The following is a 24,119-nucleotide window of genomic DNA, read 5'->3' on the forward strand; positions in this document are numbered from 1 at the left end:
GATTGGACCTGCAGAGGTTCAAACACAAGGTAGGGAGGCTGAGGGTTGTCTTCAAGGATATGCAGAAGGAGAGGGCACAGCTTCGCAAAAAGGTGATGGTGGTGATGCCCGTTTTCATGGTCATTTTCTTCTCCTCTCCGACTGTCACTGCATAGCTTTTTTAAGACTTCAAAGAGAAGGGTGCAAGCTCAGGCCACAGACGCTCATCTGTGTGTTCACCAAAAAAAAAAACCTCTCCCATTCAGTCTGTCCACATTTACAACAACTAAAACTCTCATCTTAATCATCAGGATCAGGCATCATCTTCTTCTCATCCAACCAGTCTGTTGTCCTTCCCAGCGTCACATCTGCGTGCTGTTAGCTGGCACTAGCTCTACCTCATCTCATCTCTGCTCAAGCCTGTCAAGTCATTACACATTAACGCTGTAGTATTAGCCTGGCGTCAGATTTCCGTAATGACTTTTCAGTGCGGTCTTTCACGCCTTACCTCTAGTATGTCTCATGGATTGCATTTCAGCATCACCTCCACTTGTCTCCTTTGTAAAGTAGCAGGTCTCTCTGTGTGTGGGTGTGTGTGTGTGTGTGTGTGCGTTTGTGGGTTGGTTAATTGCATGCTGCCTCAACCAAGGTACAGACCTTGTATCTCGGATCCCTAGTTGATGTGGGTTGAAGTGTTTGAGATCTGGATTACCAGTTTCTTTTTAGTTCTTAAAAAAGACACCCAAGGTGATCTGTTAACCTTAAAAAGAAGCTTGATGTAATTCTTGGTGTGGAACTCCTTTTTGAATTAGTATTGTATTATTATTATTATATTGCTGCATCTTTGTACGTTATATAGAGTTCTGCATGCCTGTATGATGCAAACCATCAACCATAAAGGGTTGACCAATCTTTAATAACCTAATGAAGTATTAAAATGTTTGGAAATTTCATATGCAACAAAATTTACACAATTCTCGGTACATTTTAAAGGCTGGTCAAGCTAATGTTGATGTACATAACATGTGTAAATACCTTGCATGATGTAAACATTTATTTTGTTACTTTGTCTCTCCCCCTCCTGTCAGACGTCGGAAGAGTTTAAAGCTATGGTGGAGGAGAAGGATACCACTATCCTGGAGGATCCTGTGAGGGGATCAAATACACGACAGGAACATGACCTGGAAAAAGGGAAGAAATCTAAAACCAACCCTGGAAACCCAAAACCTCAGCAAGAAGGAGCAGCAGGAAATCCTAGGGAGCACGAGTTTAAAATAAGGGACAGTGTTGCGCAAAAACTTCAGACTTCAAAAACAAAAAGTCCAAGGAGGTATGGAATTACCTTTGTAGGTTTCAGAATCTGACCCCTTTTATTTCTAGTAGACTAAATTAATGTGAGTTTGTAAAATTACATAGACTAGCTACTTTGTTAAATGAAGCAATTGTCTTGGTGGTATTTAACTAATTGATATTAAAACCTATATCTAGGTATACCCATCAAATACTTTATCTGGGCTTTGTTGTTCACCCTCTCCCGTGCCCGGTACTTGATGACAACTTAGACCCACTGTTTGAGCAGCCTAGACCATTTGTCGACATGCATGAGCTTTTTCTCCCATTTATAGTGAGGTGTGTGTGTGTTGTCACACGTGAGCTTTTTGTCCCATTCATGGTGAGGTGTGTGTGTGTGTGTGTGTGTGTGTGTGTTGTCACACGTAAGCTTTTGTCCCATTCATGGTGAGGTGTGTGCTCTCCCAGCACTGGCAGGTCCCCAGCACTGGAGGAGCAGCCTGGTGGCGTTACAGAGGAGGAGCAGGAGCTCAAGGCTCTAGGTAGTCAGGGGAGCCTAGTGGGGCATGCTATGGAGCAGGCCAGGGCTCTTCAGCACACTCCCCACCTAAATGGAGACCGCCTGTCTGTGTTTGATGATAGTACTTTAAGTGAGGTGTCGGAAGATGAAGGAAGGTATATATGCAGTATGATCCTCTTTTACTCTCTGTCTTAACTGACCATGCACATCTATCATTCCATGGATGGGCTTAATCAGGAGTACCTGGTTACTATTAACTATTGCATGACTAACCTTTTTTCAGTTCATGATTTTGAGCTCCAGTTTCTAACCCTTTGAGAACCCTAAAAGAGATACTGCATTATACTGTACCGTCGTGTTCATACAGCCCTCCCTAGTGGACAACTCCTTGTGGAGGATTGTGTACCCATAGTGATTCCACTTTATTTTGTTCTTGCCTTTTGGCTTTGTAGATCACCAGTTCCAGCACAGAACATCAAGGTAAATTGTGTACAGTTTTATCATTTTCACTTGTGCATAATGAGTCATTTTTGCTGTTTTACAGTCTTGCTCTGTGTTTCTTCTCTGTTCACCCTGGTAGAGTGCCGGTGAAGTGGATATGGCAGATGACTTGGATGACCTCACTCAGTCATCAGACACAGCCACTGAGGAGTTAGACTCCCCCTCATCTGGATACCGTCATGCGTCTCTGCTCATCAAACAACTCGATTCCACTTCTATAGGTAAAATATAGCTCACTTGCAAAGACTAGCATTTGTGCTGCTTTTCGAATAGCTAGACACACAAAAATCATTCATTGCGCACTCCTCCGGCCCACCATCACCACTCACACTCCATCTCATCATCGCTCTTTCATTTTCTCTCTCTCTTTCCTTCTCCCTCTCTCTCGGCTCCAGACTCGGTGAGCATGGTGAAGCTGCAGAACATGTTCCAGGAGTACGAGCACACCATCCACCGGGAGCGCAGTCGCCACAGCCGGCTGGCCGAGAAGATGAGCCAGCTGGAGCAGGAGCGCACCGAACTCCGCCTCCTGCTGGAGGAGACCCGGGACAGCCAGTCCAACCTGGTGCACCTCAAAATGGAGCTGGAGACCGAGCTCAACAACCTCAGGTCAGCCAGTGCCTCCAACCACACTCTGTACAACTGTAGTTTATGTTCTAAACGTTTCTTTTGGAACACCCGAGTTGAATCAGTCACAGTCCCCTGCACCTCACTGTAGCCCTTCATGTTTTCTACTTTCTATCTCCCCCTGGTGCTCTGACAGATTTTTGCTGAAGCAGGAGCAGGAGAAGCACCACAACGCCTCCATGTTGTACGACAAGACGCGGGAGCAGCTGCGCCGCAAGGAGGAGCAGCAGAGGCTGGAGGAGGAGCAGAAGCAGAAGGTGGAGCTCACCATCCGCAACCTGGAGCTGGAGAAGCGCACCATTATCAACAGCATGAAGCAGGTGCGCCACCCCTGTGCCTCTCTCTCTTCTCTCTGTCGGCTCTCTTTGTGTTTCTCTCGTATTTTGTGTTCTTTCTCGTTTCAAGTGAGTCCGTCTAGCTTTCTGCGTACTGTTGGGTCTGGGTTTTGACGCGTTGCAGTTTGACCAAGGGTTTGGAGTGGTTTAGGCTGGACTTGTGGAGCGGTGGTGATCTGGATGTGGGTTTCTCGTCCCCAGATGGAGGATGACCGTAACGAGGCCCAGAGGCAGCTGGCTCAGGAGCGGAGCGCTCGCGCTCTCCAGGAGGAGATGCTCAACAGCCACCGCCGCAAGCAGCAGGAGATCGAGGAGGAGAACCGCAAGAACGTCGTCAAAAGCAACGAGGTAAATCAGCACATTTCTCTCCAGTGCTGTCGTTAAACCTGTCAGAGGCCTGAAAAGTAGAATTCCGTCTCTACTCTAGAGCTGATCAAGGTCAGGTTGGATGTGTAAACGCCAGTAGGCACCAACTGTTGTGAAATGTCAAATGTTGTGAAATGTCAAAGAAATGTGGGATGTGGACTTTCAAAGCAGAGATGTATAATAATGCATTTGTGTGTTTTTGTTGGCGTGAGGTGACCTTTGCTGACCCGTGTGCTCCTCAGGTGTTGTCCCAGCTGACGGAGTCCAGTGACCGCGAGCGGGAGATGCTGAGCCAGGTGAGCGCGCTGCAGGAGGAGCTGATGAACCTGCGGGCCGAGCTGGAGCGCGAGCAGGCCAGCAGCCGGCAGGAGGAGGGCCGCCTGTCGGAGGAGGGCGAGGCGCTGCGCGAGCGCCTGGAGGACACGCGGCGCGACCTGAAGCTCAGCGAGGAGGCGCTGGCCCAGGCCGTCTTCCAGTACAACGGGCAGCTGAGCGCCCTCAAGGCCGAGTGCCAGCTGAGCGCCGGGCGCCTGGAGCAGGAGCGGACGGCGCGGCAGCAGCTGGAGACGGAGGCGGAGTCGGCGCGCGTGCGGCTGTCCGGCGCGCTGCAGGAGGTGGAGCGGTGCCAGGCGGCGCGGGCCGAGGCCGAGCGGGCGCTGCAGCGGGAGCGCGAGGAGCGCCAGCGCACGCTGGAGAAGCGCGCCGGTGAGACGGGCGCCCACCGCGACGCGGTGCACGAGCTCTCCCAGAAGCTGGGCCAGGCGGAGGCGCGCGCCAACAGCCTGGAGAACGAGTGCCACCGCGCCACGCTGGCGCTCGCCGAGAAGGGCCTGCTGCTGGAGACGGCGGCGCGGGAGCGCGAGCAGGCGCTGGGGCGTGTGCGCGAGGCCGAGGCGGCGCTGCAGGCCGAGAGGGAGCGGGCCGCGCGGGCCGGCGCCCGCCAGGAGGCCACGCAGGAGAGGCTGGCCCAGGCGCAGAGCGAGGGCGCGCTGCTCCGACAGCAGCTGGAGGAGGTGCAGAGCAAGGGCGCGGTCAAGGAGCGGGCGGTGACGGACGCGCAGGAGCGCTTCAGCGACATCCTGGACAAGCTGCGCTCGGACGGTGAGGAGAGGGTGCAGCTGATCGAAGAGAGGAGCAAAGAGCTGGCCGAGAAGAACGCTGACCTTCGAGACCAGAACCACAAACTGGACCAGGAGAAGGCTGACAGAGAGGTAAAGATAGCCACGATAGTATTTTTGTAAACCCCATATGTGAACATATTGTAATATTGTAAACCCATATGTGAACAGCGTTATTCACATATTGTAAGCCCCATAGGTGAATAGCATTGTATATGCTGACGCTGCTGGAAAGCGGTAAAGATAGCCATGAGAGTGGCTTTTTTAGTGTTTGACCACTATATTTTAAACTCCATATGTGAACTTGTATACGCTGACGCTTTATGGAAAGCTTTGAGGCTCATGATGGTCCAAGCTGAATCGTACTCTTGATGCCTTTTCAGGCCGCATTAAGGCAGTTGCAACAGGAGTTGGCTGACTCATTGAAAAAGCTGTCAATGTGTGAGGCATCGCTTGAAGTCAACACACGCTATCGTAGCGACCTAGAAGAAGAGAAGACGCGCACCTTGAAGGACATGGACCGACTGAAGACCAAGGTACTCCACCGTTGCAGCTACTTGCTCCTGCTGTCCTTACCACTACTACTAAGACAACTCTTGCATCATTCATGTGGCAAAATTGTGTTGGGTCTGTCCCTCGTTTCAGCTTCAGGAGAGTGAAGACCAGTTTGTCCAGGCTGAGAGGCGCATCAACAGCCTGAAGTGCAGCCTGGACGAGAAGGAGCGCGAGGTCATCGCCTCCTCTCAGAAACTCCAGGAGGTGCTCTCCGCCTCAGCTGCCTCGGAGAAGACCATCAAACAGCTGGAGGAGGCCATGCAGAGGTGAACCTACCACGCTGCTGCACACTCCTATACCTGTTTACATTAACCACTAAGTTCTTATATATGAGGTTCAGTGTAATCAAGATGGATAGGAACTAAAATAATGGTAAAGTAGTTTTTTTCCCCCTCACCCACATGTACATAGCTTTTTGCATAGTCAGTCCTCTGGTTCAGCTAGTTTAGCCTTTGAATGACATTGTGGGTCAGCTGTCATGATTTCGTGCAGTGACCACAGGTCTAAATTTAGCAGGATGAGTGAAAACCCTTTTGGCAGTCACCCAGTGAAATCCCTTCTAAGATGGCACCTGTGCTAGACGAGGTGGAGGTGAGGTGAAGAGTTGGGGCGTCAGGGCTAGTTAGCGTTAGCTAATGTGATTATGACCTCACGCTCCCAGGCTGGAGATTGACAATGCCAGGCTCGAGGCGGCCGCCAAGCAACAGTCCAATCGCCTCGAGGTGCTACAGAAAGGAGCCCAAGAAGGTGCAGCGGTGAGTGTCCGTCAATTTGTTCCTCTTTTCTATGTGTCGTCGTCTTCATTTTAATACCCTTTAGCTCTACATTCCTAGATGGTCGAGCGGTCTTATATTTGTGGTCAGTTTTGCTGTGCGTGGTTGAGCCATAAGGTAGTTAAGTAAGGCTTAATTCGGTGTTAACATGCCGTGCTCCATCGTTAGGTTGAATAACAAGGTAAGTCCTTAATAAGAAGTCAGATTTTGTAATGCGTCGTTCGGTTCTGTGCTGATTTTTCATTCAATTAAAATAGAAGATATGGGCAGAGAATTGGCTGAAGAGATTTTGGAATGTATTGAAATGGAGACCCATTGTCTTTTCACAGCCACCAGACTCTTCAGCAGGAGGAGGGGTTGGTATCTGAGATGTAGTGGCTTCTCCTAGCTCATCCTGTCATTGATTTTCTTGTTTGCCGTGTTTGATTTCTCCTTTCAACCCTTCTGTAAATGGAAAAGTGTATTTGAACTGGCTTAAAGCAATCAGGGATGCACACTCGTCTCTGTTTGCGCGGGAAGGAATTCAAAGGCATTGTAGCTTGATAATGTGATTTCCATGCCTTTGAATTTTCCCTACTGGGTGATTTTTATTCATTTTTTTCCCCTTTTGGTGGTGGCTCTTCTTCATAAATTGGACCAACTCCTGGTAGACCTTGAATGATCCTATTGATCCCATCCCTCTCTTTATTTGTTTCTTGGGACCTTCAGTTAGACTTAATTAGTCTCTCTGAAGATGCACACAGCATGCGTCTATGTTCTTTAGATTTGACAACTCTTACAGGGTCAGTGTGCAGCTACCCTTGACTTGAAGTTCGTTCATTATTTCTTCCTGTTTATTAGGTACGAACTCGTTTGGAGGATCTCGTGACAAATCTGCAAAGCAGCAAGATGACCTTGGAGGACCAACTTAACCGTGAGGTGCGTGTCTTCCTGTCTATCTGCTATGAAAATGGTTCTTTTGGTGGCATTCAGATCAGCCCATTTCAGTCCAGCTCAGTGCCTTTGAATTTAAAAAGTATTGTTGCCAAGGGGTAAAGACACATACACTGCTGCACATCAGTAAAAAGGACACAAAGCGGTGGTATTAAATGGCACTTTCTACACAGTCCTATTAAACGCTGCCCACCTGCTCCCAGGTACAGAAGCAAAGTCTGCTGAGCCATACAGCCCAGGACTCGCAGGCGCTGTGGGAGGAGGAGCTGAAGAGTCGCTCGCGTATTGGCATCCGACTAGCGGAGCTGGAGAAGGAGAAGGGAGAGCTCAGCACCCAGGTGAGTACTGACCAAAGAGCCACATGGCCATGGGCAGTGCCCTCTGAAGAGCCCATACAGCCTGCCCTCTACTGGAGAGAGCCACTGTGTTCAGTATGACAACGTAGCACAGAATGAATGCAGAGCGTGTACACGATGGCAGAGTGGTTGTTGGTGAAGCTCTTGAACTTGACAGGTAACATTTCATTGCATGTGGTGTAATATAAATCATATTTGATGATCAAATTAAACAATAAGCCCTTAGAGGCCATATGTTAGTGTTTATAGAACAGCTAAAGGGTGTTGTTAGGTACAATGAGCAACTGAGTGCCTACAGTAAAACCCCCCTTAGCTGTTCCAGAATCACTGTAACCTATTGACTCGACTTGGCTTATTGCTTTTCTAAAATGGTTACCACATAGACCTGGCAAGACAATTATCATTCATAGATAATCATTATTTCAAGAAATATATTCCCTCTCTCTTAATGGTATGGTGGCTAAGCAACGTAATTCGGCCAACATGTGGAGTTGTGTTGCTCTCATCATCACACCTGATTTAGCCAGGACTAACTGGCTTCATGGCTTCATCAGAACTATTGGTTTTAGAGTTGTATTTTGTACTTTTGGTATTCAGTAATCATTAGCTATTAAGATACATTGTTGAAGGGGATTATTGGTGGTTATTGGTGAGTTGAATGAATGGTATGTCTGTTCTGCAGATGGAGCTGGAGAAGAAGAAGGCCAAGAAGATTGGTGAGCAGAAAAAGTCTGTGGATACCCGGCTGGAGCAGGAGATGAAGAGAAACACCGAACTCCAGAAAGAAATGTACAGGTGACACCTTACTGCCTTTTGAACCCTGTCACTGTCACTGCCACTGCCAGCCCACCTGTAGACGTCCTCCTGTGTAGTGCCGTGCCCCGGTGTTTGTGGGAGCCACTGGGTGCCCCTTGTTCCGGTCACAGTGGCCTTGTGGCGTGTTATGTGAAGAGATCTGTAGTGTGTCCTCGTGCTTTGGTGGTATGTATTAGATCTGTCATGTGTAGAGTTTGTTTTGTAAATTGGAGTCATGGCCAGAGTCCTGCTGTCTGTTTACAATGAGATTTTGCACAGCATCCAATAAGACTGACCAGCACTATGAGTATGAGTTTAGCCTGTGTATTTATTTTAAGTTCCATTTACTGTATGCCTAAAGACCTTCCCAACATGCGCTTTGCGTTGGAGTCCTGTTCGCCCTGTCAGGATAAAATACGACTGACAAACAATAAATCACCCTGACGTAGTACAATGTTTGGAGTTATTTGAATTGAACTTAAGACATTAAAGCTTGCTTGAAACATCCCATCTGGTCTGTACAGATTCAGTGTGCACGGCACTGAGGGTATAAATGGTAAAGGACCATGTCTTTGTGTTAATGCGGTGGGATTGTTTTGCAGGCTGAAGACGCTGGTCAAGACGGCTAAGAAGAAGCTGCGAGAGCAGGATGGTGGAGAGCTGGCCTCCCCTCTCACGTCTCTCAGGGGCGATCTGGGCCAGAGGCAGTCGGACACCGAGTCCGCCATCAGCCGCATGAAGACCAAGGTACAGGCCAGTCGAGAAATTGCCCCATTGTGCTGAATGTTTTAGTACTGGTTACCCTCTAGGGTTAATTATCTGAATTAATCTAATTATCTGATTATCTCCCATTTGCTAATGTTTTTCACTTGCCACTCATGCACAAGTAATTATTAATACTGCATTACATACAGTCTCTTGCAAAATATTTGACCATCAATGACTTACATGACTTAATTGGTGCTAAAATCAGGCCTAAACTGTACATTGTCTCTGGCTTTAATGTGCCACATACCTGGATGTGTGCTATACAGTATGTTCTCGGCCTTATTGTCTCCTCTCGTGTCCTGTCCACGTCTCCTTGTGCTGACGGCAGGTGGACGAGCTGCAGCTGCAGCTGGAGAAGGAGGCGTCGCGCTGCAGCCGCCTGGAGCAGGTGAACGGGGAGCTGAAGGAGCAGCTGAGCGCGCTGAAAGGCCTGAGCCGCAGCCACGAGCGGCTGGAGCGCAGCAAGCGGCAGCTGGAGGAGGAGCTGTCGGGCCTGCGCCGCCAGGTGGAGAGCGGCGTCATGGACCAGGGCCAGGCCGAGCAGTACCGCCGCGACACCGAGGAGCGCGCCCGCCAGGAGATCCGCCACAAGCTGGAGGAGGTCAACCTCTTTCTGCAGGTATCGTCTCCCCAACGCACGCACCTTAAAGGAGAACTGCAGGGATTTTATCACACATCTTTGTTTTTCGAGGTCACTGGGTACTGTCGGTACGGAAAAAAAAAGAAAATCACTGCTGCCTAGCTCGATTTGCTACAGCTAAGTATCTTTAAAATCATGGCCCAAGAGTGTAGCACTGTAGCTGCCTGACTGTTTGATTTTTTTTTTTGTACCAACAGTACTCTGTGACCTCAAGTGTTTTCCTTTAACAATACATACTGCTGAAATCATTAAAGTAAACAAACATTGCTCACTCTCCTGTCTTTTAATGTAATATACTGGGGCAAGCAGCTGTCTCGCGTGTTGATCATTGGAATCATCACTTCTTGCAGTGATCAAACATTGCATTTGACTACTCTAGGCACACGTCGGCCTATTTTTTGCGTGGAGCGTGAAGAGAATTGATGAGTGTGTCTGTAGGAGCATGTCCGTAACCCGTCTCTCCTGGTCTGTCCAGACCCAGGCCGCCTCTCAGGAAGCTCTGGAACAAATCAAGGCGGCCAACGAGGCCAGCCAGCGGACGCAGCTGGAGCAGCGCATCAAGGAGCTGGAGCTGGAGCTGGCGCGCACGCGGAGCACCCAGCAGGACAGCGCCATGCACCGCGAGTCCAGCCGCGCCGAGCTCGAGCGGTACCGCCAGCTCTACGCCGACGAGCTGCGGCTGCGCAAGTCCCTGGCGGCCAAGCTGGATCGGTGAGTTCATTAAGCTGCCAGCCACACATTCAGTCACACCGAGCAGCTTTTCACTTTATATAGACACCTGACGCAGGTATCATCCTTATCTGGTATCAGGCTTTAAAATATAGCTTACTAGGCAGTGATGTAGGAACTGATATGTTGCCATATATACAGTACATTAAGGTGGTGTGTCCCATATAATAAGGCCTGTAATGTTATGTCTTATAGCAGTGGTTCTCAAAATGTGGGGCGGGACCCACTAGTGGGGAAGAGACATGACGGGTGGGGCGCAATGAACAGGAGATTTTTTTTTTTTTTGTTATGCCTGTCTTTAATAATGCCTTCCCTTTTTTGTAAAGGCCACACACAAACATAGGAGTCATACACAGAGAGACGGATTATAACAGCAAACTAGATTCAGCAGGTTGAGACGGGAAATGTAACGTGGAGCTAAAATGCAAAAATGATATTTTAACTTAACCATTTTGCTGGGATAATAGGGTCAAATGGAGCTTGAAAATTCCCCATCTCCAAAGTGGGGAATGACAGAAAAAGTTGGAGGACCACTGCCTTATAGTGATGTTTGCATGTCCTCTTCCCTGACACTACTGTTAACTTTAGTATAGTGTACATGCACTCTAAAAAGAGTTTAAATGCTAATGGTTATGTGTGTGAATGTGTTTGTGCTTTTTTGCGGGTATGTGTGTGTGATGGCAGATGTAATGAGCGTCTGTCGGAGGCCAACACCAAGCTCCTGAGCGAGCGACAACGGAGCAAGTCCCTCATCGCCAGCAGCATAGTGAACGGCAGCCTGGGGGCCCCCTCGGTGGAAGTGGGCTCTCTGGGTTCGTTAGGGGCCTATGGGGGCACCCTGGGGCCTCTCAACAGGAGCCTGGGGCTGGGAGGAACCCTCCTGGGCACAGTAGATCCCCAGACCAGTCGAGTAGAAGCCTATCTGGCTAAGGTGAGTGGCTGTGACTGCGCATACAAAAAGCATGCACTAGGATATACTGTATACACACACACACACACACACACACAGTTAATTAGTCTTGTGCTTAATGACAAGACATTGGTTTTGTTTCATACATTACCATTTAATGTTCATCTTCACAATCACTGTGAATCACAACATGAATTCATTCAAAATCAGGAATATTCAGTAGAACTTCTGTCTACAAGTAGTGAAGGGATCTCTGCTGCTCTACCCCCTTATGCGTCTCTCTGCAGGAGATAACACTTCAGCTCTCCACACAGCTTCTTTGACTAGTCTACTCCACACAGCTTCTTTGACTCTACTCTACACGGCCTCTTTGACTCTATTCTCTTTTTCTTCTCCTCTGTTTGTACTCAAGTGTCCTGTAAAAGGACACCATGCTTAACCTCTTCTGTTTCTTGCTCCTTCAGCTCCTAGCTCAAAAGTCTGTCTCTCACCTCTCCTCACTTCAGCCAGATTCATGACCAGGTGTGTAGTTGCGTGTAGCAGACTGGCGTGCTTCCCTTCTCCTTCTTCACTCCTCTCCCTTTCCTGCGCTTGGCCTGCACAAACACTCCATCTGAACATGTTACCAGTGTAGTTGCAGTTTAGTCTGTGGACCTAGTCACAGGTCTAGATACACCTGGCATTAGAATGATCACAGTAGCCATTTTAGGTCACGTTGTTCCTTTTCTGTTGGTTCTGTTGATTTTGAAGTCGTTGCATTTTAATAGTTTGGATTGCTCAGTGTAGCAATTGGCAGTAAATTCACACCTATCCTGCCACTGATGTTATTATGCAGCACGACTTTGACCCAGGGTCAAAAACAGGCAGTGCGTCTGTATTCCGTTCATATGTCACATTTTATCATCATCAAAAGTCCCATTAAAGTCACAATTACAATAGAGCGCTTTGTGAAAGAATATTGTGAATCCTAAGTTCCAAGTAAAAAAACAAAACCTGTCCTCAATTGCATTAGGCACATTACTAAACTGAGTTGGGAGGGGAAAAAACGATAGTGTAGTATCACAGTATTTTTCAGTGTGATATATTTGAGGCTTTCCAACAGCTCTGTCTTTGAGCAACATGTTCAACCTAAGTGATGGGAGGTGGCACACTAAAACACCTCAGTGCCACTGTGTGTGCAATTAGCTTTGCTGATAAGTCGCTTCTTAAGTGGCAGGAAGAGGGACCTCTGACCAAAGACACCGCTGTGTGTCTAATCCCTTTGTTCACTTTTATTTGCCAGAATGCCACCGTGTTTCCATGATCTGTGTTGAGCAGCAAGGCAAGCCTCACACACAGCACATGGAATTCAGAAGCTTTAGCAAGTAAATAAAAAGCTAAACAAGCTAATGGCAAACTGACCCATTGTGTTTAAGGAGCCTGCACATTTGTCCTCAAAAGAGTCTGAATTCCTGCTGGAGTGAAGACTTGAGTATCAAGCAGCATGACCTATTGCACACATTCAGAATGCCGCCCTCAGTAACTCTGCCTTTGGGAAATCTACAGGATTAAGTCAATTGAGAGGAGCATGTTCCTTTCTGAGGTCAGGATGTTTAACTTATAAGTGACCTGGGAAGATTTTCCACATGCTTCTGCATGGTTTTCCGTCATCATTTCAGTACATGAGATCTGATCCATGATAACTGTATACCTGTAAGGCACTCAAAAAATTATTTATACATCACCAGGTCACTAGTAAGCTGACATGCATGCAAGCTGCCCTGATTTCATATTTGCAGTGGCCCTCCCCATCACTCATCGGAATTTCGTTTCACCCTAAAATCATTTCACGTCTGTACTGTTATCAGCACTTCATTTCATGCTGATGTATTTGAGCATCCCGACTCAAGTCCTCACAGATTATTTTGAGAAATAAAACAGATTTAAAGTTTGGAATCTGTTACAGCCCACAAAAGTACGATCTTTTGTGGGACATTGTCAAGTCCTTGTGTGGTGCACATGGGTCAATACATGTTCTTTCCAAACAGATGCAGAGTGAGTTGGAGAAAAACATATCTAAGGAGTTGGACCATGGTGAGTGCTTGGAAAACACCATCAATCATTATTTTACAGATTTTTCCATGATAAAGTTACATAGCTTCATGACAGTAGCTGCAAGCGTTTTGTACAAAAACAAAGATTGGCCCCGTTTTTGAGTCTTTGCTCTGTTGCACGCAGCGACCGCAGAGCTGGATGGAGCCTCGCCACGCCTGTCCCCCGTGGGCTCGGCCTGTGGCTCCCAGAAGAGCCTGGCGGTGGACCAGGACCCTGTGAGCAGAGCCACGCAGCAGTACCTGGAGGTGCTCAAGAAGAACTACATGATCTGACACCCCCATTGAGATTCTTGTTTACGCACTCACATCCACACACACACACACACACACATATACAATCAACTACAGACAAGGCCAAAGCCTAGCTGCCCATTGCCACTACATTTCCTTTTGTACATGTGTGGTTATTTATTCTGGCTTTTACACAAGAGGATGAAAAAAAGATGATGCACATTGCACTTAAAATGCTCAGGAGCAAAGGGTGAAATGGAGTTGTTATGTTCAGTGTATTGTCTGTGAAGCCATATTTTAAAAACTGCTATGGGTACGTGTGGAGTTGAACTCCTGATGCTTTCATTATATTTTTATTTGACCCGTGATGGTTATATTGGTTGTCTTTTGATGTGGTTGTGTAAAATCTTGTTTGCTTTTTGTAGTAAATATGAGTATTATAAGTGTACCATAAATATTAATGCCAAGTTACCAATCATATTTGGGACTTATTATTATGGTGCAATATATTTTTTGTCTAGTGAGTTGGTGTTATGGTCAAGAAAAAAAATATATGAAAACGCCTGTTTTTTGTAAAAACAGAAGATATACTTGAATGAGACATGACTAGATCATCTGGTTATCCAGGGTACTATAAGATGTTACTGTAATTCTATATTTGGACTAAACATTGATGCCCATCATTAAACTTCACTAAATCCTGAGCTCTTCAGTATTTTAGAGTGTGGAGTATTAAGCTGTCCAATAAAGATACACTTTACAGAAACCATGTCCCCTTCATCCTTAATCAGATCACCATGGTCTTCAAAGTAGTTTGCTATATAATCATTTATACTTTTTTTTTTTTTTTTTTTAATTTAGCAAAATGCTCCCTACGATTCTCTATATGCTTAGGAAAAGTGGCACGATGCTTCCGTTCAAATCTCCTTTAGCTCATGATACACTCATGGTACAAGTCAATAACACCTGCCTTCCCATAATTGCAAAGACCGGTAGAAGTATAGAAAAAGGCGATAATACAGAAAGTCCTAGCACAGCTAAACACTGCCGCAGGAGCATGAGAGAGAGGGATGTTCTTTGACTAGCTAAACATGTCAATGTTTTGCTAGAATTGTAGACTCAGCCTTTAAAGGTAGCCTACTGTATGTGCACTTAAGTGTCCTTTTTTCAAAAACAAAAGATAAAATCATTGACAATCACTGACAATTTCACTGCATTCTTTACTTTAGTAATCATATGCATGTGAAATAAACCTCCTTGTATAATATAACAATAAGAATACAGCGATGTAAAATATAAACTTTTATTAACCAATATGGAAAATCATAATACAATCTTTCAAATATATAAAACCATAGCATTATCTACACAACCAAATATGACTTGTAATCATAATTAAATTAAGCATTAAAACATTACCATGGAGACTGTTTTCCAATAAAGCAGCATTAACCTACCCACTGTTTCCTTCCTTCAGACTAGGCACATTTGTAAGTAAATTCAGGCATTTCCAGGTATATGTCCTTCAAAAAAGACACAAAGTTGGATATGTTATCCATAGTTGCCAATTGATAGCGACCTTGACCCTTTAACTGCAAATAACGGATACTTTGTCTTTGACCCAATTGCCTCAGCAGTATCTGAGATCGTTCTCCAGTCCATAGATTTTGGCCTTCAGAGTTTTCAGTTCTCCTTGTACTTTTTTGGTGCGGGCGTTGGTCTGTCGTACTTCATGGAGAATGGCCAGGTCCTGATCTGGCCCAACGTTTAGAGTCACCTAAACAGGGCAGATTATCGGGTTCATTGATGAAACATACCAGCGCACAGCTTTTAAGTTTAATTCAGGTAGGCTAAATCAAACCTTTTTTTTGTTGTACATTTGTGGTCACATCAGTCAATCAAAAATGATATGCGAGCCCACCTTGAAGAGCTGTTTCTCTACATCCTTCAGCTTTTGCCTCAACAGTTTGATGTCCGTCTTGAAGCCCTCGACCTCCATTACTCGCCTCTTCTCCAGGGCCTCATAACGCTGAGTCATCATCTGCAAGCGCTTTGCTATCTTATGCGACCGCTCCTACACAAACACAAAATGTCAGTGAGTAGTACCGATGATGACACGGTCTATTGCTCTCACAACACACACTTAATTGCACTTTGGCTCAATGGTGGAGTAAAACCTGGTTGGCTTACCTGGAAGATTTCTTTCCCCACATCTCCCTCCTCTCTAATTTGTGCCAGTTCTGTTTCTAAACCCACACACTGCTCCCGGTACATGTCTGCCAGTTTGTGGGACTGCTTCAGCTCCTCGCTCAGTGCCTGGGGAACAAATCATTCCACAGCTTAACACCAAATACTAAGATACTGTATATATGTTGTTTCATATGTACATACTGTATATTACAAGGAACATTCAAGTTGTCCTCATACACAGCTGGTCATGCGGATCTGGTTAATGAACATTGTTCTCTCTATATAGTTTGGTGCCTATGCCATGGAAGGCAAACACTGACCCCGTACTGTAATGTCTCTCCAAATGTGGTGTCCCACACAGAGGCACACTCACCCGAATCTCCTCCTGATGCATCTGTTGGGACTCTGGCGGCGCCTGGGCTAGACGCTGCGGTACTGTGGCATGTCCCGGTCTGTCCAGGCCACCGCGGCCGCTCCGGAGCTTCTCGTGACAGGTGTCGAGCTGCCGCAGGAGCCGGTCCTTCTCCACCATCCAGCCCTTCTCATGGGTGCGGCTGTCGAACTTCAGCTGCAGGAAGTCCCTGGTGCTCTCGTACAGCAGGGTCTGTGTGCGCTGGAGCCTGGGAGACGATGACATTTACTATTGCAGTAAATCCATAATCCAAGACCATTATGGAACATTAGCATTATATACAGCCACTTACATTTTATTACATTAGTGAGCACATTTTCCACAAGTTACTAACCACGTTTCTCTCAACACCCATAAAAGATATGTTCCACTATCAGTGGCAACAGCAAATCAACTACAATGAGGTGGGGTCACCCAGAGGACAGCTGACAAAGGGGTGATGACTTACTTGTTAGAGAGAGCCGTGATGCGGTCTTGGTCTCTCTGGTGCTGAACCTGAGCCTCCTCCACACGGATGCGCCGGTCCTCCAGGAGCGACTCCACCTGTTCTTTAGCCAGACGCGTCTGCTCCTCCATCTGGGCCTGGAGCGCCTCCACCTGGACATGACCAGGATTGCAGCATTAACGTTACACAACATCTAAAATTATATGCTGCTTCAGGCAACAGAATGCTTCTTTGTATCTTTGCAACCATGGACATGGTATTTAAGTATTTAAGAATATTTACTCTTTCATTAGAGAGTGTTGTCTTATACCTGTAGCAGCAAGGTCTGGTTGTCTTTCATGTACTGTTCTGCAGTTTCACCACTCTCCACTCCCTCTCTGGAGAGCTTCTTACTGGCCTCTAGATGGGGGGGCAGGAGCATTAGTAAAATTAAGAGATTGCTGCTATGGTGCTATAAGAAGATTGGGGCATCAGCCACTTCTCACAGATTAGGATAGGATTTAGTGCCTATTAATATTACTTCACTTCCAAAGCTTGATTAAACAGTAGAGCACAAGACTTCCGTGATGCCTTTTGTGACACAGGAATACAGTATTTCTGATGGTAAATGTGAGTACATATATGATGCTTTTAGGGTAAAATATACAAGACATTCCACAAATAACCTTTAGCAGCTTTTGATTTTGAAACCTTCCACTGATCCTGAGGCCTTGGCTGCACCTTCTTCTGAGGAATTGTGATCTAATCAAAGGCAAGCAACAGAAAAAACATGCAACTGTAAGAGGTGGTATAACTTTCTGTCAACATTCTATTATTCATCCACTGACGAACATAGCAGCTGAATGGAAAGTAAGATTTTCATGGCTAACCTTGTTCGGAGGCTCTCGATGAAAGTAAGTGATCTCCCCAACATCTGGACCCACCAGTGCCAAAAGATGCTGCATTTTCTTCCTATCCTCCAACTCTCTGTGAATGGTAAAGTTGTACAGTATATAACCAACTTACCTCGGATAAATCATACTAAGATATATATTTGTAGTCTGGTTTTCACCATACCAAACTCAATTTTTAAAGATTGAACATTAGTCTGATTGGAGCCAAAGGTTCTGGCAGCGAAAATAGATCTGCTGGTTTCCAGCCTGAGCTGCCGGGCGAAATTCAAATTCCCTGGTTCAGGCAGGGTTCACCCAGCCCAATATATTTGAAGAAACACCATGGAACTTGGAAATTGCCACTAAACACACGTTACCATTTGTCATCAACAATATAAACAATGTCGTTCAGTATTCCAGTTCAGTCATCCCACAAAAATGAAAGCAAAGCTTTCTCAGTACAATATTTTACCTCTACTACAGTCTGCACCTGCCTTACAGGTAGCTAGCTCACTCCCACACACCTAGCCTAAACTCCACGCTATTGCATGAACATCACCTACTTGCTACCGTGGTGTATGATGAAACACTAAAATCACACACTGAAAAACAAACGTTGAAGATCTGACCTGATTTTCAGACGGTCATTTTCTGCGTACAAGCGTAGTGCTTGTTCTCGCTCTTGGAAGAGATAGACCTGCATGTCGCTTAGTGCCTTCTGAAGCTCCGCAATCTCTCCCTCGCGCTGCCGGACCTCCCACTGGAGTTTATGCTGTACGCACAGACACACATGTCCACATGTCCAATCACAAAGATGTTATACTCAAACACATAGCATGCCATGGCCACACACAAAGTTCAAGTTGAAATAGAGCACCTGATCTTCTGTGGAGCTTCTGTACTTCTCCAGCATCTGCAGGAGGTCCTCATGCTCCCCATCAAACTGAGCCACCTTCTGCCTGTAGAACTCCAGTAACTCACGAGATGGCCGGAGGTAGGCCAGACGCTCAGTGATTGGAGGCAGAGGTGAGTCAACCACCTGACTTTGGTTAAGGATATAGCTGCAAACAAAAATAGATATATATCTAAATGATTTCTAAACATATTTTTCTCTACAGGAAGTCATACGATGGTGAGATGTTAAATAATACACATACAGGTACGACATTCTACAATAGAAAATGAATACAGAATGCATCATACTTGCTGGCACCTGCATCTCGCGTTGGTGGTGATTCCATCACTTAGACTGGATGTGCAGCACTTCACATGCAGGATTTTCTGTAAGTAACACCATCAAGCAAGCCATTGTTGACAAGAGTTTACTCAAAAGGCTCCAGTAACATTATGTATCTATTTAATACAATCAACTATCATTGGCCGTTTAACATAGCATGCGTATATCTGAAATATCAATGCAATTTAAAAATAATGAGTGAAAATTATGTGATCACTAATTACTGCATATGTTTTTTGAAGGAAACGCGTCTTTTACTATATCTGAAGCCCTCTTTGTTTACACATCACTATCTCTCGCGTAATTATTACGCGACAGAGGCGGGAGGTTTAAACGGTTACAGCCCAGCTTCACCAAACATGGCAAGGGGGTGTTTAAATTAGACAAAAATATCACATTAAATGTGTGTGGACATATGAAGACTGAACCGGATGATAGTTACTAAACCAAGTTGACACTTCAAGTTGGTCACTTGGGCAAACCTGGCGATAACGTTACTTAGCGACTGCTAACGTTACTGTTAACGTGCTAGCGAGAACTAGCCGCCCTACACTAGCTCAGGAGCTTCAACCTAATGTTTGAAATACGGACATTCTTTAGGTAACGCTTATTCCTTAACCTAAAGATACAATGTTGTCATGGTCCCAAAAGCTACTTATAGAAAAAATAGTATCATCCTACCTTTAATAGTTCTGCCTCATACGTTTCCACAACAAGATGCAATCATGGCCAGGGAGTGCGACAACAAAAACGCCGGAAACTGTCACACTACATTTTCCGGAAATTATTAATTAAAGGCCATCACATTTTCTGGCATTTAGAAAATCAAAAACACTATCCCTAACACTACACTACACTAAAGATGCATTTTTAGTTTTGCAGTTGCTGTGCGTAGTGAACAATTTTGAAGTGAAAGTGTGGTAGACATTTATGTTGCCATCGTCCATGTAATCATCGTGGGGTTCGTGGTGGCGTATACTTTGCGCAGTCGGACCTTAGCCTTCAATCAGTTTCATTCCTGCGCAATGCCACCCAGTGGAATCATACGATGTTTTTAAATACATGCGGCTGAAGCTTGTTGAAGCTAGTTATTTTCTGTTTGGCATTGGCAATGCACTTCGTACGTTAGGGTAGCCCGTAAACTGAGACGGGTGAGCCACGTTGGAGACATGGCCGAGTTTTTTAGTCGATTGAATTTTTTAAAATTGGGTTGGCGAATTCTCAGCCCTTGTAGTTTGGGGAGGAGCCCTGCCCATGTGCCACCTGCCTCTCAACGCTCCTACAGTAACGTTATAGTAAGTATGCTATCTAACGAGGCGACTGATTCGGGTAAATGCACAGCTATCAGCTTTCTCAGCTTATTACTTTGGCTATTGTGTTGCCACAACTTAAAGTATAACGTGGGATAGACAACAGCTAGGTAATTTCATTTAGCCAGCTAATGTACTCCATCTCACTAGACAACTCATCATGCAACACTCATCTGTTGTTGTGCTGTTGTTAAATGTGATCACACTGTTAGCTTACATCGTGACATGGCTCTCATTAAAAGTTGTGATATTCTTGACACCGTTTCCACAGGTTACTGCTATATTGGGCACCGAGGTCACCCTAAACCAGGGGTCGGCAACCTTTGAGACCTCCAGTGCCAACTTCAATATTTCTAGTCAATGAGTGTGCCACTATCAACAATAATGGTTAAAAAACACACACAAACAACGGGAATATACTTCTACAAATTTGGAATTTTAGGGCCTAAACGGTTAAACCAAAGATCCTTCATTACTATCCCTCTCTGATTAAACCCAGAGAAGGCGTATGTGCCAGAGGCCGCGGTTGATATTATGTCAAGGGCTGGGGTGATTAATCTATTTCTTAGTAGTGCTGATTCTCTTCAGCGTGGTTTTATGTGTTGGACCCTGAAGCATGTGTCTTGTAGACCAAAAGTGACCTGGTTACTTTCTGTTTAAATCCTATCTGTCACAGGGTCACCCCTCCTTCGGATTACTGTTTGACATTGATGGAGTTCTGGTGCGTGGAAGAACACCCATACCTGCAGCCAAACAGTGTTTCAGGAATCTGGTGGATAGAGATGGGAAATACAAAGTCCCTGTTGTCTTCGTGACAAATGCTGGGAACTGTGTTAGACAAACCAAGGCTGAACAACTGTCTCACCTGCTTGAAGTCGAGGTCTGTCCTTCTTTTCATGTACTTAGCTAACCTTTGATTCAGCTTTCCTTTAAATCCACGAGAAGGTTTTGCTATATTGATATAATTAATCAGGTAACACTTTAGTTTAGGGTGTCGCTGTTACAGTGTACCTACCTAATTAGATACAGTGGTACAACCTGCGTAACAACATGTACTATCAGGTACTATCATTGTACTTGCATTATGTATTTGTGGGTAGTGTACCTACATATAGTTGTTACATTGAGTGCTTTTACAAAACATTGCCAATTTGCCTACATTTTTCATCAGAGGCAAAGGGCTGACCTGAGACCTGCTGGATGGGGTAAATCTGGTCATGAAAGATTTGATATACAAACCATTCTTAGCTCCAGTCAAGGGGTCATTGTCTTCAGTGTACATGTAACAGCTGTGCTGCTACAACCTTGTTACGGGTTTGTCACTGTATCAAAGAGTAATGATAGTACTCTTGTATGATAGTACCTGATAGTACATGTTGTTACACAGGTTGTACCACTGTACCTAATTAGGTAGGTACACTGTAACAGTGACACCCTAAACTAAAGTGTTACCATTAATCATTGCCTTATCAGTTAATTGATTACAGTTGTAATATAACTTGGGTGTACTTTTTCTCCTTTTGAATGACTAGGTGTCTCCAGATCAAGTCATGTTGTCCCACAGTCCACTGAGAGTCTTCACTCAGTTTCATGACAAATGTGTGCTGGTCTCTGGTCAGGGACCAGTCTTGGAGGTGGCCCACAAGTATCCTCTAAGCTTCCACCATACAGTCATGTTTGTATTGTTGTCCACAAGCATGAGTATACTATAATTAGGAACCAGTAATCAATATTTGCTGCTTCACCTTCTTGGCTAAGTGAACATTGTTTTTTGTTTGTTTAGCCTTAACTGAAAGATTATCAGTCTCGGATTTCAAAATGTTGTGACCATAGATATGCTTCGGGAATCGTATCCCCTTCTTGATGTGGTGGATCACCATCGCAGACCTAAAAACTCAGTAAGTGTCACAGGGACTTTCATTTGAAAATCCTGAGGCATTATTTCCATTTATGTTGTCTTCAGTATTACAGTATGCATGTCTAACTGTCCATCATGTTTAATGCTTACAGGTACCTCAAACCAGGAATCTTCCTCCAATAGAGGGTATGCTGCGAGTTTGCTATACAGATGCATATTCTGTCATAAATACACCTTATTACAGACAGAATTCTTTTTATGATGTTCAGATACCGGTATTTGATTCATTCAGGCTCCAAATCATCTTTCCCCCTATCCTTCCCCAGCTGTTATTCTATTTGGTGAGCCAATCAGATGGGAGACGAACCTTCAGCTGATTGTGGATGTTCTCCTCTCTAATGGGAAGCCTGGGAATACTGTGACCTCTCTGAAGTATCCTCACATCCCCGTGCTAGCCTGTAACATGGATCTCCTGTGGATGGCAGAGGCCAAAAACCCAAGGTCAGCCTTTGGATCACCTCACTTGTTGCATGATTTGTGTGCCCATGTCCACTTATCTGCCTTCCAATGAGGTCAGTTGCACTCACAGCTTGTTTGCTTCTCTTTAGATTCGGGCATGGGATGTTCCTCGTCTGTCTAGAGAGCATCTACAAGAAAGTCACTGGTCGTGAGATAAAGTACGAGGCTTTGATAGGGAAGCCCAGTGTGGTGACCTACAACTATGCAGAGCTGCTGATCCGCAAGCAGGCCGAGACTCTAGGCTGGACTTCGCCGGTTGAACGTCTGTATGCCATTGGGTGAGTGCTGTGTGCCTTTGAGTTTGATCATGAAACTGAAACACCAGCTGTTTTGTTATTTGTTATTTGTCATGTACTATTATCAATGATGTGTGTCGTTATACCCTCCAGTGACAACCCAATGGCCGATATCTATGGGGCCAACCTCTACAACCGCTACCTGAAAGCGTCTCGCCACGTCCGAGCACAGATGCAGGCTCAGGGAGGGGGAAACCCAAGGCAGGAGATGGACGAGGTAGCAGGACAGGACGTGGCCGTGGGGGACTCTTGCAGCAACGACCGTCTGCCCATAGGCTGCAGCTCCATCCTGGTCTGCACGGGGGTCTACAACCGGGACCAGCAGGACCTTCCCCCGGACCCCGAGCAGACGGTCACGGAGCAGCGCATCTTCCACGGCCACCGCGACTTTCGCTTCGACCCCAGCCTCACTCAGCCCTCCTTCGTTGTGCAGGACGTGCGTGAGGCCGTGGAGCTGGTGTTCCAGCAAGAGAGCTGCCCACTGGACTAGAGCCGTGAGTTTCTGATGAGCACAGACGCACAAAAACACTATCTAGGCCTGCTGTCAAAGAGGAGCAGATGGAGGTCTTCACTGGTTTTCACCTCCCTGTGTTTTTTTACTGTATAGCAGCTATAAAATGATGAAACAGATATGGCAAATGTCTACTGGTTGCCAGAGTATATTCGCTTATGCCAAACTGGCCTTTGAGGCTATTTACACATTCAACTTTAGTATCTTGAACCTTGATCATCTGTCATAAATCAGTAGGACCGAGATCAAAGAACAGTAGGTCATAATTATGACAAAATGATAATGCATCTCTCTCACCATTCAATACTCTGTCAGGGTTGACCAGATCTGATGTGGACATAGGATTGACATGTTATCAGATATTCCTGTGTACATATTACTCAAACAACTCCATAAATCTTAAATAAATGTTCAACTATGGTCATTCAATGTTCCGTCCATGGAGCCACTTACAGGACAGGAGATTGACGAAAGACTTTTTAACCTCAACACTGTCAGGAATTCCTACACATCCGTCTGGCACAGATACACTTTTAAGTTAAATACATTTACATAATGTATATAATACATTATTGCTTTATGAAAATTGTGTATAGACAAACACTATATGGTTATGGTACAGAGTTATTGTTTTTCAGTTCAGTTGAATGTTTGCACTTTTTAAATTGTAAGCTTGAGAACAAATGGGAGAGTAAGTCCTACTCAGTCTGTTTATTGGTGTTGCACATTACCGTGTTATTGCCCAGTTTTTAAGGTGATAAATGTTAAACATGAGTCTCCTGTTTTGTCATTTTTACCAGTTTTATTGGTTTACATAACCATATGAGCTTCTGAATTGCTTTTGTTATGCGTTATACATGTACTGAAATATTTTTAAGCCATAGATTTTCTCCAAAATATGTTGTTGAATAAATACACACTGTTCAAGTAAGTTGTTTGACAAGATCCTA

At 45.4% G+C, this 24,119-nt stretch overlaps 3 protein-coding genes across 6 annotated transcripts in view; 2 read left to right on the plus strand and 1 right to left on the minus strand.

Annotated features, from left to right (window-relative positions):
- The window catches only part of si:ch211-272n13.3 (ankyrin repeat domain-containing protein 26), a 28,476-nt gene extending 14,202 nt beyond the window's left edge, over window positions 1-14,274 (plus strand). For all 3 annotated transcript variants that reach the window (XM_062547479.1, XM_062547480.1, XM_062547481.1), the window contains exons 20-40: window positions 1,068-1,309; window positions 1,738-1,944; window positions 2,242-2,269; window positions 2,370-2,511; window positions 2,686-2,899; window positions 3,054-3,237; window positions 3,454-3,600; window positions 3,861-4,829; window positions 5,120-5,272; window positions 5,382-5,557; window positions 5,953-6,046; window positions 6,394-6,420; window positions 6,905-6,982; window positions 7,201-7,335; window positions 8,036-8,148; window positions 8,751-8,895; window positions 9,245-9,535; window positions 10,032-10,267; window positions 10,970-11,216; window positions 13,223-13,268; window positions 13,413-14,274. In XM_062547479.1, coding sequence (XP_062403463.1) covers window positions 1,068-1,309; window positions 1,738-1,944; window positions 2,242-2,269; window positions 2,370-2,511; window positions 2,686-2,899; window positions 3,054-3,237; window positions 3,454-3,600; window positions 3,861-4,829; window positions 5,120-5,272; window positions 5,382-5,557; window positions 5,953-6,046; window positions 6,394-6,420; window positions 6,905-6,982; window positions 7,201-7,335; window positions 8,036-8,148; window positions 8,751-8,895; window positions 9,245-9,535; window positions 10,032-10,267; window positions 10,970-11,216; window positions 13,223-13,268; window positions 13,413-13,561 — 4,023 coding nt within the window. In that variant the 3' untranslated portion in view covers window positions 13,562-14,274. The remainder of the gene's footprint in view (window positions 1-1,067; window positions 1,310-1,737; window positions 1,945-2,241; window positions 2,270-2,369; window positions 2,512-2,685; window positions 2,900-3,053; window positions 3,238-3,453; window positions 3,601-3,860; window positions 4,830-5,119; window positions 5,273-5,381; window positions 5,558-5,952; window positions 6,047-6,393; window positions 6,421-6,904; window positions 6,983-7,200; window positions 7,336-8,035; window positions 8,149-8,750; window positions 8,896-9,244; window positions 9,536-10,031; window positions 10,268-10,969; window positions 11,217-13,222; window positions 13,269-13,412) is intronic.
- A 534-nt stretch (window positions 14,275-14,808) lies between these two features.
- On the minus strand, window positions 14,809-19,453 carry ccdc77 (coiled-coil domain containing 77). 2 transcript variants are annotated; one of them, XM_062546670.1, is made up of 12 exons: window positions 19,357-19,453; window positions 18,642-18,719; window positions 18,316-18,499; window positions 18,068-18,210; window positions 17,436-17,532; window positions 17,232-17,307; window positions 16,877-16,965; window positions 16,570-16,718; window positions 16,083-16,329; window positions 15,710-15,835; window positions 15,441-15,593; window positions 14,809-15,296 (listed from the first exon to the last, which is right to left on the minus strand). In XM_062546670.1, the coding sequence occupies exons 2-12, from the start codon at window positions 18,677-18,679 to the stop codon at window positions 15,150-15,152; spliced, it is 1,449 nt and encodes a 482-aa protein (XP_062402654.1). In that variant the 5' UTR covers window positions 18,680-18,719; window positions 19,357-19,453; the 3' UTR covers window positions 14,809-15,149. The 2 variants fall into 2 exon arrangements, with proteins under 2 accessions (XP_062402654.1, XP_062402655.1); XM_062546671.1 differs by lacking the exon at window positions 19,357-19,453 and adding an exon at window positions 18,900-18,918.
- Window positions 19,454-19,621: 168 nt separating this feature from the next.
- On the plus strand, window positions 19,622-24,114 carry hdhd5 (haloacid dehalogenase like hydrolase domain containing 5). The gene is made up of 8 exons (XM_062546672.1): window positions 19,622-19,970; window positions 20,662-20,865; window positions 21,518-21,630; window positions 21,790-21,883; window positions 21,996-22,029; window positions 22,170-22,344; window positions 22,452-22,640; window positions 22,752-24,114. The coding sequence occupies exons 1-8, from the start codon at window positions 19,845-19,847 to the stop codon at window positions 23,146-23,148; spliced, it is 1,332 nt and encodes a 443-aa protein (XP_062402656.1). The 5' UTR covers window positions 19,622-19,844; the 3' UTR covers window positions 23,149-24,114.
- The last annotated feature ends 5 nt before the right edge of the window (window positions 24,115-24,119 follow it).

This window comes from Sardina pilchardus, chromosome 10 (genome assembly GCF_963854185.1).
Source record: "Sardina pilchardus chromosome 10, fSarPil1.1, whole genome shotgun sequence".
In the NCBI taxonomy this organism is placed as follows: Eukaryota; Metazoa; Chordata; class Actinopteri; order Clupeiformes; family Clupeidae; genus Sardina; species Sardina pilchardus.